This window comes from Eretmochelys imbricata, chromosome 5, assembly GCF_965152235.1.
Source record: "Eretmochelys imbricata isolate rEreImb1 chromosome 5, rEreImb1.hap1, whole genome shotgun sequence".
Taxonomy (NCBI): domain Eukaryota; kingdom Metazoa; phylum Chordata; order Testudines; family Cheloniidae; genus Eretmochelys; species Eretmochelys imbricata.
This window is the reverse complement of record NC_135576.1, coordinates 33,576,750-33,592,730: the sequence shown is the minus strand read 5'-3', so window position 1 is coordinate 33,592,730 and position 15,981 is coordinate 33,576,750. Positions and strand designations below refer to the sequence as shown.

At 40.4% G+C, this 15,981-nt stretch overlaps 1 protein-coding gene across 1 annotated transcript in view; it reads right to left on the bottom strand.

Annotated features, from left to right (window-relative positions):
• Positions 1 to 4,123: 4,123 nt before the first annotated feature.
• ITGA2 (integrin subunit alpha 2) overlaps positions 4,124 to 15,981 on the bottom strand; it is an 83,159-nt gene continuing 71,301 nt past the window's right edge. Inside the window, exons 27-30 of the mRNA XM_077816834.1 lie at positions 15,383 to 15,496; positions 12,476 to 12,565; positions 6,060 to 6,176; positions 4,124 to 4,851 (exon numbers count right to left, since the gene is read on the bottom strand). Of these exons, the coding sequence (XP_077672960.1) occupies positions 4,762 to 4,851; positions 6,060 to 6,176; positions 12,476 to 12,565; positions 15,383 to 15,496 (411 nt within the window). The 3' untranslated portion in view covers positions 4,124 to 4,761. The remainder of the gene's footprint in view (positions 4,852 to 6,059; positions 6,177 to 12,475; positions 12,566 to 15,382; positions 15,497 to 15,981) is intronic.

Genomic DNA, 15,981 nt, shown 5'->3' with positions numbered 1-15,981 from the left:
AGGCAACCAAAAGTTCAATTATCTCAGCCCACAAGCCTGGTGTGGGCTCTTCCTTTAATATGGAGATTCTTAGCTTTTCAAACCTAAAATTTGAAGATTTTGTTTTAAAGCAAAGGGTATATCACATAAGGTCACTTAAATAGAAAAATGTTATGTAAATTAAAAAGCATAACATAAGGCCACCTGAATAAGAGTTCCTTTTTAACTCTTAAAATTTTTCTTTCGAAAGTCTACAGTATTTTAAATTGTACAAAACATAAGTTACTTATAAAAGTTCTTTAGCTATATAAGAACAAACAGCATGTGACAGTCATGCTGCTTAATGCACCACTGAAAGGCACTCACTCAGATACTATGACGACGAGAGTGGTACAAGCACCAATATAGAACAGATCTTCCACTGTTCTTTGTCACACTAGCTCCACATTACTTAGCTTTTCCTGTGCCCCTATAATACACCAGACACTTTCTTTCATTCCTGCCTTATTGCCAGTTAGTGAACTAAGGCAAAATCTTGCATCTTCTTACTCATGCCCATAATCTGTGGGATTACTGCCATGAATAGGGATTATGAATCCAAATAAAAGTTTTCAGTTCAGTTTTGCTCTTTGGGCTACAGAAAAATGCCACGTAAATTTAAAGGTATTTTTATTAATAATAAATATAGGCCTGTTTTCTCCCTTGTTAGATAGTGAACACCACAAGACAAGCATTCAGAGAAGTAAAATTTAAATCCATCAGAGTAGTGCTGAGAATTTGAAAACTGTCAGAGTAGCACCTAGTAATGACAGCAAGTCACAATGAGTTTTCAAATTCAGATCTGCCTTTAAAAAAAGAGACAAAACATTCAAGGCAGCACTAAGGCAGGAACACGTCTCATTCAGAAGTACTTTCCAAATGCCATACACCGTAAAAATTTAATTTTTGTCACCTTAGTGAAAGGAATATGGTGGTTTACTTCGGTATGGTATACCCATCAGACATCCTATATTAGGGCATACTCTGGAATCTTCATTCCCAAATCAGGATGCATTGCCCATTTTATAACATATACAACCTGTAATGACAGGTTTCAGAGTAACAGCCGTGTTTAGTCTGTATTCGCAAAAAGAAAAGGAGTCCTTGTGGCACCTTAGAGACTAACCAATTTATTTGAGCATGAGCTTTCGTGAGCTACAGCTCACTTCATCAGATGCATACCGTGGAAACTGCAGCAGACTTTATATATACACAGAGAATATGAAACAATACCTCCTCCCACCCCACTGTCCTGCTGGTAATAGCTTATCTAAAGTGAGCATCAGATTAGGCCATTTCCAGCACAAATCCAGGTTTTCTCACCCTCCACCCCCCCACACAAATTCACTCTCCTGCTGGTGATAGCCCATCCAAAGTGACAACTCTTTACACAATGTGCATGATAATGAAGTTAGGCTATTTCCTGCACAAATCCAGGTTCTCTCACTCCCTCACCCCCCTCCAAAAACCTACCCCCATACACACACAGACTCACTCTCCTGCTGGTAATAGCTCATCCAAACTGACCACTCTCCAAGTTTAAAACCAAGTTAAACCAGAACATCTGGGGGGGGGGGTAGGAAAAAACAAGAGGAAATAGGCTACCTTGCATAATGACTTAGCCACTCCCAGTCTCTATTTAAGCCTAAATTAATAGTATCCAATTTGCAAATGAATTCCAATTCAGCAGTTTCTCGCTGGAGTCTGGATTTGAAGTTTCTTTGTTTTAAGATAGCGACCTTCATGTCTGTGATTGCGTGACCAGAGAGATTGAAGTGTTCTCCGACTGGTTTATGAATGTTATAATTCTTGACATCTGATTTGTGTCCATTTATTCTTTTACGTAGAGACTGTCCAGTTTGACCAATGTACATGGCAGAGGGGCATTGCTGGCACATGATGGCATAAATCACATTGGTGGATGTGCAGGTGAACGAGCCTCTGATAGTGTGGCTGATGTTATTAGGCCCTGTGATGGTGTCCCCTGAATAGATATGTGGGCACAATTGGCAACGGGCTTTGTTGCAAGGATAAGTTCCTGGGTTAGTGGTTCTGTTGTGTGGTATGTGGTTGTTGGTGAGTATTTGCTTCAGGTTGCAGGGCTGTCTGTAGGCAAGGACTGGCTTGTCTCCCAAGATTTGTGAGAGTGTTGGGTCATCCTTTAGGATAGGTTGTAGATCCTTAATAATGCGTTGGAGGGGTTTTAGTTGGGGGCTGAAGGTGACGGCTAGTGGCGTTCTATTATTTTCTTTGTTAGGCCTGTCCTGTAGTAGGTAACTTCTGGGAACTCTTCTGGCTCTATCAATCTGTTTCTTTACTTCCGCAGGTGGGTATTGTAGTTGTAAGAAAGCTTGACAGAGATCTTGTAGGTGTTTGTCTCTGTCTGAGGGGTTGGAGCAAATGCGGTTGTATCGTAGAGCTTGGCTGTAGACGATGGATCATGTGGTGTGGTCAGGGTGAAAGCTGGAGGCATGCAGGTAGGAATAGCGGTCAGTAGGTTTCCGGTATAGGGTGGTGTTTATGTGACCATTGTTTATTAGCACTGTAGTGTCCAGGAAGTGGATCTCTTGTGTGGACTGGACCAGGCTGAGGTTGGTGGTGGGATGGAAATTGTTGAAATCATGGTGGAATTCTTCAAGGGCTTCTTTTCCATGGGTCCAGATGATGAAGATGTCATCAATATAGCGCAAGTAGAGTAGGGGCTTTAGGGGACGAGAGCTGAGGAAGCGTTGTTCTAAATCAGCCATAAAAATGTTGGCATACTGTGGGGCCATGCGGGTACCCATAGCAGTGCCGCTGATCTGAAGGTATACATTGTCCCCAAATGTGAAATAGTTATGGGTAAGGACAAAGTCACAAAGTTCAGCCACCAGGTTAGCCGTGACATTATCGGGGATAGTGTTCCTGACGGCTTGTAGTCCATCTTTGTGTGGAATGTTGGTGTAGAGGGCTTCTACATCCATAGTGGCCAGGATGGTGTTATCAGGAAGATCACCGATGGATTGAAGTTTCCTCAGGAAGTCAGTGGTGTCTCGAAGGTAGCTGGGAGTGCTGGTAGCATAGGGCCTGAGGAGGGAGTCTACATAGCCAGACAATCCTGCTGTCAGGGTGCCAATGCCTGAGATGATGGGGCGCCCAGGATTTCCAGGTTTATGGATCTTGGGTAGTAGATAGAATATCCCAGGTCGGGGTTCCAGGGGTGTGTCTGTGCGGATTTGATCTTGTGCTTTTTCAGGAAGTTTCTTGAGCAAATGCTGTAGTTGCTTTTGGTAACTCTCAGTGGGATCATAGGGTAATGGCTTGTAGAAACTCGTGTTGGAGAGCTGCCGAGCAGCCTCTTGTTCATATTCCGACCTATTCATGATGACAACAGCACCTCCTTTGTCAGCCTTTTTGATTATGATGTCACAAATCAGATGTCAAGAATTATAACATTCATAAACCAGTCGGAGAACACTTCAATCTCTCTGGTCACGCAATCACAGACATGAAGGTCGCTATCTTAAAACAAAGAAACTTCAAATCCAGACTCCAGCGAGAAACTGCTGAATTGGAATTTATTTGCAAATTGGATACTATTAATTTAGGCTTAAATAGAGACTGGGAGTGGCTAAGTCATTATGTGAGGTAGCCTATTTCCTCTTTTTTCTTCCCCCCCCCCCCCCCCCCCCCCAGATGTTCTGGTTTAACTTGGTTTTAAACTTGGAGAGTGGTCAGTTTGGATGAGCTATTACCAGCAGGAGAGTGAGTCTGTGTGTGTATGGGGGTGGGTTTTTGGAGGGGGGTGAGGGAGTGAGAGAACCTGGATTTGTGCAGGAAATGGCCTAACTTCATTATCATGCACATTGTGTAAAGAGTTGTCACTTTGGATGGGCTATCACCAGCAGGAGAGTGAATTTGTGTGGGGGGGTGGAGGGTGAGAAAACCTGGATTTGTGCTGGAAATGGCCTAACCTGATGCTCACTTTAGATAAGCTATTACCAGCAGGACAGTGGGGTGGGAGGAGGTATTGTTTCATATTTTCTGTGTATATATAAAGTCTGCTGCAGTTTCCACGGTATGCATCTGATGAAGTGAGCTGTAGCTCACGAAAGCTCATGCTCAAATAAATTGGTTAGTCTCTAAGGTGCCACAAGTCCTCCTTTTCTTTTTACAACCTGTAATGTTATGGATTAGTTAAGACTCAGATTTGATGGGAAATGTGAGTCAGTTCTCCAAGGCAATCAAATTAAGCTAATAAGCAGCAAACTGAGTTTTTCTTTTCCATGTCCTGTATCAATATTCATCCTGCAATGATTTCATCTAGATCACTTAGTAGAAAAAGTCATTTTTACCAGGAGCCTATTAACTTGGATTGATATTGTTCCAAAACAATCTGAAAAAAGTTACTCTTATTTTGTTCTTTGTGGAACAGGAGTGGGATTTCTGCCAAAAGGTGTTACTGTATACGCCAGACCTTCCCGATCCAAGGGCTAATTTGCTTGCAAGGAAAAAAATATACAAGAAAATATACTATAAATCATTTGTGGAAAAAAAAAAAAAACTGACCTGCAGTTACTCTTGCAATACAGAAGAATCTGTAAAATATTTTCATCCATAAAAAAGCATTTTCATTCATTCATTCATTAAAAAACAAGTTTAGGAGTTACTGAACTTTAAGGCACTCCAGCTGAAGATCTGATTGGACCACAGCCATTGTTTGTGGCTCAGAGGGTTAGTTCTGTATTCCCATCACTGTTGTCTTCAATCTTTGTCCTTTGTGAGTTCTGTAATTTCATCAATATCTTCTACATCCTTTGTCATTTTTTCATATTTTCTCTTGAAGAAGCCAAGCTGAAAGAAGTTTTGAAAATAGTTTGTCAACTATGCATATAGTCTATTTTGTGCTGCCTGGTAATGAAAGGTACTAGGATTAGAAGATTGCCACATGCCATTTAAAAGTACATTTCTCAGCTGATAAATTTTTCTGTCAGAACTTCTTTTTGATGAAAACTTCCGTTTTTCTCAAAAATTAGTTTATCTAAAATTTTCAGGTTGTAAACTGGGTTTTTTTTGGCAACCTTCCTCAAAAAAAAAAAGTTTTTATGAAAGCATTTTTTTTCCACTTTCATCAATACTTTTTGGTGGTAGAAAACTCATTTCCCTACCAGCTCTCATTAGCAAGCTGTTAATTTAAACCTGATTGTTGACTCGCACAGTAGCTTCTTCAAAAAAAGAACAACGGAAGGAAATTCTCTAAGGCAGGCGACATGTCTCCACTCACCTCCCCCCAACCTTCAGGTTCAAGTTGCGATGCTGTGTAGCCCCAAACACAAATCATATTTAAAAAAAGAGCTGCTGCTTGGTGCAATCAAGTGCCAAAGCAGCAGAGCTATGCAGCCAAGTGTCTTTATGCCAAAGCATAGGATCTAGAAGAGCTCCCCAGGGAGCAGTTGCCTTGATGCGCCAGGGAGCCCTTTAAACACCAATGCTTTGGCGCAGAGACAATCTGTTGCCTTTCCCAAAACCAGACACCCTGCTTCTCCTTAGTCCCGCCATTCCCTACCCCCACAAGCCTCTTCCTTTGTCCATCTTCCACTCACCCTGCCTGCCTCTTGCATATCCTTGATCATTTTCCCATCTTTCCTCAAAGTCCACCCCCATCCCTCCTGCTGCCCAGCCTGCCCACTTGGAACATCGGAGGTATGTGCAGAGCACAGCTTGAGAGTCATGGAGGCAGGCTGACAGCATATCAGAAACCGAGGTGCCATGGTTACATAGGAAGTCAAGTCAATGCTTAACCGTTCCCTGCACCAGTTTCCTTGTCTATTAAATGTATTATTATAATTTTCCATAATTCCCAGGGCTGCTGTAAGGATCCCTTGTTAAGTACTTTGAGATCCTCACACGGAAGGTACAATACTAATAAAAATATTTTCCTCCCCAGGTTGCAGATAAATGATTGTTGACATGATTACACAGTAATTCCTATGTTTATAGCCTTGGTGTATTCAGGCAGGAACTTCCGTTGGTTGCTTTTACAGATATAAATATCTACTCACCTTCCATAAAACAGCAACCAATGCTAACAGCAATAGGAGTCCTGCCAGTATACTTCCTATCACAACTCCGACTGGTACCTCCGCTTTCTCCTCAGGCTTCATTATTGTCACTGGGATCTGAAAACAGACAGTTTTATTTGTTGTGTATCAACATTAACAACATTAAAGAAGTTTTTCTAATCCCCTGGCAAAAGGCTGGAGGGCTGCACCAGAATTATTGTCTGATTTGCTGGTGTTAATAGCGATTTCCGATTGTTATAAATAGATATTTGCATTGTGGTAGATAGGCACCCCAGCTACAGATGACGGCACCATTATTCTAGGTGCCATACGAACACAAGATGGTCTATGCAGAGCCCACAGACCAAAGACAAAGAGTAATCTCGTCTTCATCACCTCCTTCTCCTTCCTTTAACGAGAATCCTTCTGCAGTGAATCTACTCACAAAGACTTGGGGCTGGGACTAGGACTGGGATGGTGCTGGTCCTCCATCTTCACAAAACAAAGCCCTCTGCTACTTCAGCTAAAAGAGAACTAGTCCAAACTGACAATAATAGCCAGTAGTACACAAGGCGGCAACATTATTTGCTCAGTGTGCTGTTGTTGCCAAGAAGGCCAATGGCATTTTGGGATGTATAAGTAGGGGCACTGCCAGCAGATCGAGGGACGTGATCGTTCCCCTCTATTCGACATTGGTGAGGCCACATCTGGAGTATTGTGTCCAGTTTTGGGCCCCACACTACAAGAAGGATGTGTTAAAAATGGAAAACGTCCAGCGGAGGGCAACAAAAATGATTAGGGGACTGGAACACATGACTTATGAGGAGAGGCTGAGGGAACTGGGATTATTTAGTCTGCAGAAGAGAAGAATGAGGGGGGATTTGATAGCTGCTTTCAACTACCTGAACAGAGGTTCCGAAGAGGATGGATCTAGACTGTTCTCAGTGGTAGCAGATGACAGAATGAGGAGTAATGGTCTCAAGTTGCAGTGGGGGAGGTTTAGGATGGATGTTAGGAAAAAAATTTTCACTAGGAGGGTGGTGAAACACTGGAATGTGTTACCTAGGGAGGTGGTGGAATCTCCTTCCTCAGAAGTTTTTAAGGTCAGACTTGACAAAGCCTTGGCTGGGACGATTTAGTTGGGGATTGGTCCTGCTTTGAGCAGGGGGTTGGACTAGATGACCTCCTGAGGTCCCGTCCAACCCTGATATTCTATGATTCATACACACGAAAGTCCACACATTATCCTCCCATCCCAGCAGGCAGATGGCTTCCTGCTCTTTGCCTTCAGGTCTTAACAGCCTACTTGGAACTACTCTAAGATCTGTACCAGTTCTTCCCTGCCCTTAATGTTAGCCAGGTTTCCACTACCAGTTCTTAGCCTGAGGAAGCAGCAGCAAGAGGAGATGGGTCAAGTTGGAAGGACAGAAAGGTGGAATTGTGCTAGGATCTGTTCTTCCCTTGAGTTCCCAGACACTGCCATGTTTCTCACTGGTCAGACGATCTCCTACTATCTGAATACAGAGCCCCCAAAATAGCTGGAAATTAACTCGTTTCCATGTTACAGCTACCAAGGAACTAGTTAGTTGTGCATGGATTAAGTCTGATTATAAATTTGGATGGATATTTACAATTGCTGTTATAGACCTATTAGTCTAAGGTTTATAAACTTCACATCTGGTTAATACTACTTGCAAGTGTCAGGAACTTTAAACTTTTTGGAGGCACATTTTAATTTTCATGTGCTAGTAGTTAATGTTTATAAAGAGTTATAATGGGAACAGGTTTTGCTTGCTGTGAAACCTGATAAACTACAGCATTGCATTTTTTCAGGGTTGCTTGCTCTCAGCTTTGCCTGGTGGAATTTAGTCTCAAGCTTTCTGGGAAAGCCACGCGGACACGTCAATGATTTAAGACGTTACCATTGGAACCCTGTTATTGTGTTAGGTGTGGCTACGTGTATCCATTTCACTGCAACAATCTTCATGCATTTTATAACTGAACAGCCACAATAATGATTTTAGCAGGTAAACTTTCTGTACTTTGTTCTCAACTGGCAGTGCTTTCTAACTGGAAAAAATCTGAAGATTTCTCATACAAGTACATCTGAAAAGCTTCTCCACCCAATTATTCAGGGACAACGTTCAATTCATTTATGCTGAAAACAAGCTTCTCTAATTTGCAATGGGGAAAAGCTGCTTGTATGTGATGGCTGGCTGGTACGATTACGGATATTAAAATAACGCTGAAGCTGCCTCATTTGAAAAGGCAGATCTACACTTTGAAAAGTCACTACATGCAAATGGCATTCTCTAAGGGACAAACTGTGGCCCAGTTTGCATTGTGGCACAAGGGAGTAAGGGGCCATAAGATACCTTAAATATCTCAACAAACTATCTCATCAAAAAAATCCAAAGATTTTTAAATTATTTGGTAAGGGATTCGCAGCCAGGCATGCTACCATCTGATGTGGAAAGGGGAAAATTTGAGAAGTGAGGGAAAGAGATGGAGAAAACCTGAATTTACATACAAACATCTGATGGCAGGGAGACTTGAGGGTCCAGTTTATTTGGAGGAAATGTTCTTTGAAATAAAAATACTGCAAACTAATATCTTCCCCCACCAACCACTACAATATGGCCCAAATCACACCTGCAATATGAACCGTTCAAATAAGTGTCAAAACTTCCACTGAAAATCAGTGTGACCAGGATTTCACCCTAAAAGGGCTAGAAATGGGTTTTTGGTTTTTTTTTTCAGATGATGTGGAATCACTAAAAAGTGGAGTGTACACATACACTCTTCCAAATATTCATTCTGCACACCATATATATTTTTCTAATTCTCTATTGAACACACGCTGCTGTAACTGAACCCCTTATAACTTAATTGTGGATCAAAGTTTTATAGTGCAGGATACATAAAGGATTACTGTAGATTAGGGCTGTGAAGCAATTAAAGAAATTAATCGTGATTAATCGCATGATTAAAACAATTAATTACACTCTTAACAGAATACCATTTATTTAAATATTTTTGGATGTTTTCTACATTTTAAAATATATTAATTTCAATTACAAACACAGTACTCACTTTACATTTTTACAGTGTACAGTACTCACTTTATATTTTTTATTACAAGTACCTGCTCTGTAAAAAACAAAATAGTATTTTTCAGTTCACCTAATACGAGTATTGTAGTGCAATCTCTTTATCATGAAAGTTGAACTTACAAATGTAGAATTATGTACAAAAAATAACTGCATTCAAAAATAAAACACTGTAAAGCTTTAGAGCCTGCAAGTCCACTCAGTCCTACTTCTTGTTCAGCCAATCAAGTTTGTTTACATTTTTGCAGGAGATAATGCCGCCCACTTCCTGTTTACAATGTCACCTGAAAATGAGAACAGGCCTTCTCATGGCACTGTTGTAGCCGGCATCGCAAGATATTTACATGCCAGATGTGCTAAAGATTCATTGTCCCTTCATGCTTCAACCACCATTCCAGGGGAGATGCATCCATGCTGATAACAGGTTCTGCTCGATAACAATCCAAAGCAGCACGGGCCAATGCATGTTCATTTTCATCATCTGCGTCAGATGCCACCAGCAGAAGGTTGATTTTCTTTTTTGGTACTTCGGGTTCTGTAGTTTCCTCATCGCAGGGTTGCTCTTTTAAGATTTTTAAAAGCATGCTCCATACCTCATCCCTCTCAGATTTTGGACGGCACTTTAGATTCTTAAACCTTGGCTCGAGTGCTGTAGCTATCTTTCAAAATCTCACATTGATACCTTCTTTGCTTTTTGTCAAATCTGCAGTGAAAGTGTTCTTAAAATGAAGAACATGCTGGGTCATCATCCGAGACTGCTATACCATGAAATATATGGCAGAATGTGGTTAAAACAGCAGGGGACATAAAATTCTCCCCGAAGGAGTTCAGTCACAAATTTAATTAATGCATTTTTTTTAAATGAGCGACATCAGCATGGAAGCATGTCCTCTGGAATGGTGGCTGAAGCATGAAGGAGCATACGAATCTTTAGCATATCTGGCTTGTAAATCCCTTGCAATGCTGGATACAAAGTGCCATGCAAATGCCTGTTCTCGCTTTCTGGTGACACTATAAATAAGAAGAGGGCAGCACTATCCCCTGTAAATGTAAACAAATTTACAGAGATTGGCTGAACAAGAAGTAGGGCCGAGTGGACTTGTAGGCTCTGAAGTTTTACATTGTTTTGGTTTTGAGTGCATATGTAACCAAAAAATAAATAAATAAATAAAAATTTACATTTGTAAGTTGCATTTTCGCCACAGAGATTGCACTACAGTACTTGTATGAGGTTAACTGAAAAATACTATTTTATCTTTTACAGTGCAAATGTTTGTAATCAAGAAGAATATATACGATTTCAATTACAACACAGAATACAATACATATGAAAATGTAGAAAAACATCCAAAATATTTAATATATTTCAATTGGTATTCTATTGTTTAACAGTGTGATTAAAATTGTGATTAATCATGATTATTTTTAATTGTGATTAATTTTTTTTGAGTTAATCACGTGAGTTAACTGTGATTAACTGACCAGTCCTACTATAGATACGCAAGAAACTTACATTCATGTAGGATAAATTTCTTAAATCACAAATAACATTTTCTACAATCAGTTTCCTGGCCTTGTTTTGCTGGTGTAATTAATGTATAAGAATTAAATTAGGTAACAACAAAAGAGAAAGACATTTGATAGATTATATATATATATATATATAAAATCTAGGACACTCCAAGTATCATGCTAGTCCAGGGGTGGCCAACCTGAGCCCGAGAAGGAGCCAGAATTTACCGACGTACATTGCGAAAGAGCCACAGTAATACATCAGCAGCCCCCACATCAGCTCCCACCCTCCAGCCCCCAGTGCCTCCTGCCTGGTCGCTGACAGTCAGCACCTCCTGCCTGCTGCAATCAGCTGTTTTGCATGCGCAGAAGGGTCTGTGGGGGAGGTGCAAGGGCATGGCAGGCTCAGGGGAAGGGGTGGAGTGGGGGCAGGGCCTCAGGCAGAGCAGGGGGTTGAGCAGTGGATACTGGAAAAGTTAACATCTGGCATACTGGGAAAGTTAACATCTGTAGCTCCAGCCCTGGAGTCAGCGCCGATGCAAGGAGCCGCATATTAACCTCTGAAGAGCTGCATGCGGATCTGGAGCCACAGGTTGGCCACCCCCGAGCTAGTCCAAACACTGGCATCTACTGTTTTGGGGATACTGTGAAATTCTTCAAACCTACAAATATACTCACTCTCCTTTTCAGCAGCTCGCCCTGAACTGAATATATGTTGAGTACAAACGGACCAATTTAGAATCTCTTTACAAAGTGCAATGTTTCATGGGAACATTGATGACAAAAAGTAGGACTGTGCTTTGGCCTTATTTCCACTTGGAGATAGGTCAGTCAATAACTGCCCTAGTACATATTTAATTGGATTTTCCATTAGCTGAAATTGGGTGCTGATGCACATCATCATCACCAAGTTGACGCCCTTATTAGCTTGTTTCTCGAGTTGCATTCCAATCCCCAAAGGCCTTGAAATAGATCTACTTTTTGGATCAGATGGGCTAGGAAGTTCTCTAAAAGAAATACAAAACCAGTATTGCAGGTGAAGTAATGTCAACCCATACCCAGACCAAGGGAAGGAGATGTTATTGTTTCTACTGCAAGGGTATTGTAACAAAGCATTTTCCCCAACACTATTTAAATTTACATTTTAGTGAATGAAATCCTTGGGAGGAAACATTCTAAACCATTGCAGTGTGTACAACAGAGAGTATTTAAGATAAAAGTCACTAGAACATCAAGATTATTAAATATGTCCATATTACATCCATTCTAAATTGGAGCATACTGTGCAACATGTTACAATGTAGACATGATTTTGGTCATCATCAGAACTGTGCAAATATTCACAATTATACCAAAATGCGCCTTTGCAAATAGAACTTAAAACTCATCTGAGTTTTGATGAAAGATTTCCTAAAGTTCATGAATCCAGGTTAATTTATTGTTTTATGGTAAAATCTATGCAAAATTTGACATTGTTTACATGAAACCAGTTGAAACTCAGAGGCTTCTACCAAGTTTTGCTGGTAGTTTCGGAGTTCATTCACAACAAAACTCAGGTGTGCAAGCTCAAATAAATTAAACAGCGTTTGTAGAAACACCAGCCAGCTGAAACGGACACATTTTCAACAACTCTAAAACCAGACAAATGAATAAAACCAACTTAACATATTCAAGCAAATGAGTAGATTTTCTGCGGCCTGTCACACACCTCTCAGGGACATTAAAAATCAAATATTAGCCTTTAGACATAGTAAAATATAAAGAAAGGAAACACTTCCATTGAACAACACTCACAGTTACGGTATTCTCTCCAATTACAAATAATTCTGGGTTATGTGTATCAAGTTCTGCATCTGCTGTCAGCTGTAACATCTGGAAAGTTGACTGCAATAGAAAAATAAACTTGTAAACGTCTAATCAAGCATTCCTATAATGAAGATGTTTTAAAATAATTCTCCTTAAGTGAATGATACTCTACAGCTGAAGAATATTATAGTATTACGAAAACTGGAAAATAATGCATAAATATGCCAGTAATGCAGACTTCAACCTTGCTATGCTTACTGTTAATAATTAAGACTTTATCTAAAAAAAACCCTATTTTCATCATACAGTTCAAAGAAAAGATGATATTGAAATATCTGTCATTGTTTGAAAACTTTTGCTGCTGTTTAGCTATGAAGGTGGCTAGAGAATCAGAGGGAATGGGAGAAATGGAAAGGCAATATAGCACAGGACAGGGACATAGCTCTGGCCTTTAAAAGAAGTATAAAATGAGAGTGTGCTTTTCCCTTCCTTTTCCTCTGTCTCTCTATCCAAATTCTCTCTGCTTTTCTTCCCTTTACTTTTTTCTAGCACTATCTATTCTTCCCCACCCCTCAGCATCTGATCCTCCTCACTCTTTCGGGATTGAAAAAGGTACAAAATGGAATACTTTTTAAAAGTATTCTTGTGCCTGACCTAGAGATTCCATCTCCTTCCATTACTATTTCTAATCTCAGCAGAGCCTGCGCAGGAGTTCAAACATTACCAGTTCAGTATGACTGTGTTCCATGTGACATTTTCCACATGCGACCAACAGTACAGGGATATCAGTCTAAAAAGAGTGCTGTAGGAATGGGTGTTGTTAGAGGAATGTGGTCAGAACTCCAACCACTGCACGCAGAACTGGAGAAGCTATCCCAGATGGGATAAATATTTGGTCCTTTTATCTCCTGAATCATCATTCTCTTGTCGACTCCTCAGCACACACTCCTTTCTCTTCCCTGCTTTACAGATGCATGCATACCCTTCATCCTTTTCGCACCAAATGCCTGTCATTCTAAATGACAAGGATTAATGCACCCCCATAACAGCCTTTTATAAATGGCAATGCTGTTCATGGTGGAGTACTGACAATCAAATGGAGGATATGTGGCCATGAGATGATACGGAAAATTGTAACAGATTTTTTTCTACTAGAGAGAAGCCAGCATTACCTGCTACCTCTCCTGCTCTATCAAGGCACAGCCATTTACCCGCTTTTATTCTGACCTTCCGTATATCTAAAACAACATCCAAATATTCTTGGTTCAGCTCATCAAAAAAATAAACACAGTCGTAAAAAGGACACTATCAAGGCAGGCAGATTCTTGATTCACACACTCTCATAAGCCTATTACACTATCAGTCTGACCTGAGGGCTTTTTTTTTTTTTTAATGGTTTAAGTATTGACGTTTACAAGAATCCTGCTTGTAAATTTCAATACCCAGTCACAAGACTTGGCAGACAGAACACAGACAGTACGTCATGTGCCTGACACTGCAAACAAACCCAGAGTGTTAGGAGTGTTTTGGTTGGTTGCCTAGCTGAGAAGCAGACATTGTTTCATTTCAGAGGGCTGATCATTTCTTCACGATTAGTGTTATGTCTTGGACGACATGTGGGAGTTTAAGATGTGACAGTCAGAGTTATTATTTAAACGATACTTTAAGCATACTGTAAAATTCAATCTGGGATCTGTTTTTCTTTGACAAGTGATCCTTTAAAAAAAAAACCAAACAAAAGGTTTTTATATATCTTTGTACTGAAATGTACACACCTTTTCTGAAGAAAAAAATTGGCAACACTAACAATAGCATTAAGTTCTGGGCTTTTGGTACTTTGAAATGATTAGAATGAATGCAATACAGGCAAGCGTGGCAGGATTTGATTAAAATCCATAGATATCAGTAAATGTTGATGTCAGCTGATGCACTGAAATCGATGAATAAAATATCCATCGGTAATGGATGGATGCAGCCTTCCCCCTGCACTTTGCACCTTCAGGGAATGGGTGTCTCAGGCCATGCACCAGCTCAGGGAGCCCTCTGCTGCCCTGCTGACACAGGAATTAGTGAGAGGGGCCATGACAGCAAGGCTGCAGTGGGTTCCTTGCACTGCTGCAGGTCCAGTGATATCCAGTCCCCGTAGGAACAAGGTGTGGGGAAGGCTGCGGTGCTGGTGAGGTAGATAAGAGACCCCCCCTGGCCAGGGCTGCGAGGAGGACGACAAGCCCCTGGCCACAGGGAAGGCCACCCCACTGCTGAATAGGTTAAAATAACATAATAAAAATCTTAAAAATAAAAATAGATACACATTGAAAAAAAATGTAAAATAAATATTAATCCTCAAAATTGCAAAAAAATAATAAAAAAATCCTGACAAGCCTGAATAAAGGTTTGCTGCAGTTCAAAAGTGAAGATCATTTTTTTTTCAGAATACAATATGACTGCACAATAATTTATTGCATTGCTGTAGCCATGTTGGCCCACACTTGAAGAAGAGCTCTGTATAAGCTTCTTTTTTTTTTTTTTCTGATGTGTTGTCTTTTTCAGCTCTACAGAAACTCTAGTTTCTGGTTACTTGAGCTTATAGGACAGTCTGCAAAAGCAAACACCATGTGCCAGCATTGAGGAAGGTTTGTGTCACCATTGTAGCTGCAATGCCTCAGTGGGGGGGTCTCTCTATTTAATATTTTAAATGGTTTGTTACACAGACTTAGCGTCTGTTTCAGCTTCAGTTGCAAATTTTTGATTTAGGATAATAGACAAAACAATGTCAACAAGAAGAGGAAGGGATTGCTATGGAAGGGGCGCTTTCAGTGTTAAGTTTCAAAAATATCAGCGAACATGATGTACATGGGTATAACATCTCCCATCAAAAAGGTACCCGATACTTACACCTGCAAAGGTCCCATTCCAGATTCTGGTAGACACATTGACAAAATACTCTCCTTTCAGTGTGAGGTCTTTCAGCATGCATGTAACTGTATTACAGTGCGTGTTCTTACAGTTCTTTCAGAGAAGGTGGGGTGGGAGGGAAAAGAGGTATTAGCGTGATTTTAAAAAGCATAATTCACTTTAACAAATACCACACTTTTAATTCTAAACTTCTTGGTCCTTGCTGAACAAGTTTCTTAACTTAGGTATTCTGTATGTATTAATTAAATGCTTGTTACTCATGCTAAAGCCCCCTCCTTATCTATAGGGCAGATACAGTATGAACAGTGTAAGTGAAAGCTTACTCATACTTCACCACCAACATACCTCAGCCCTAACCCAGAGGTATCTCCTCCAGCAAGAGGTCTCATTTCACACAGATTCTTAATGTTATAAGCATATTTTAATAGTTATTTACGAGGTTTAGATTAATTTAGTCAGCATTAGTGATCTCAATTGTCCAAGCACTGCAGCAATATTAATAGTCAGATGGTCGCTGTAGGAAAACCTAAAATAAACTGAACTAGACAGACACGAGCAGCAGAAAGACCAGAGTTTAA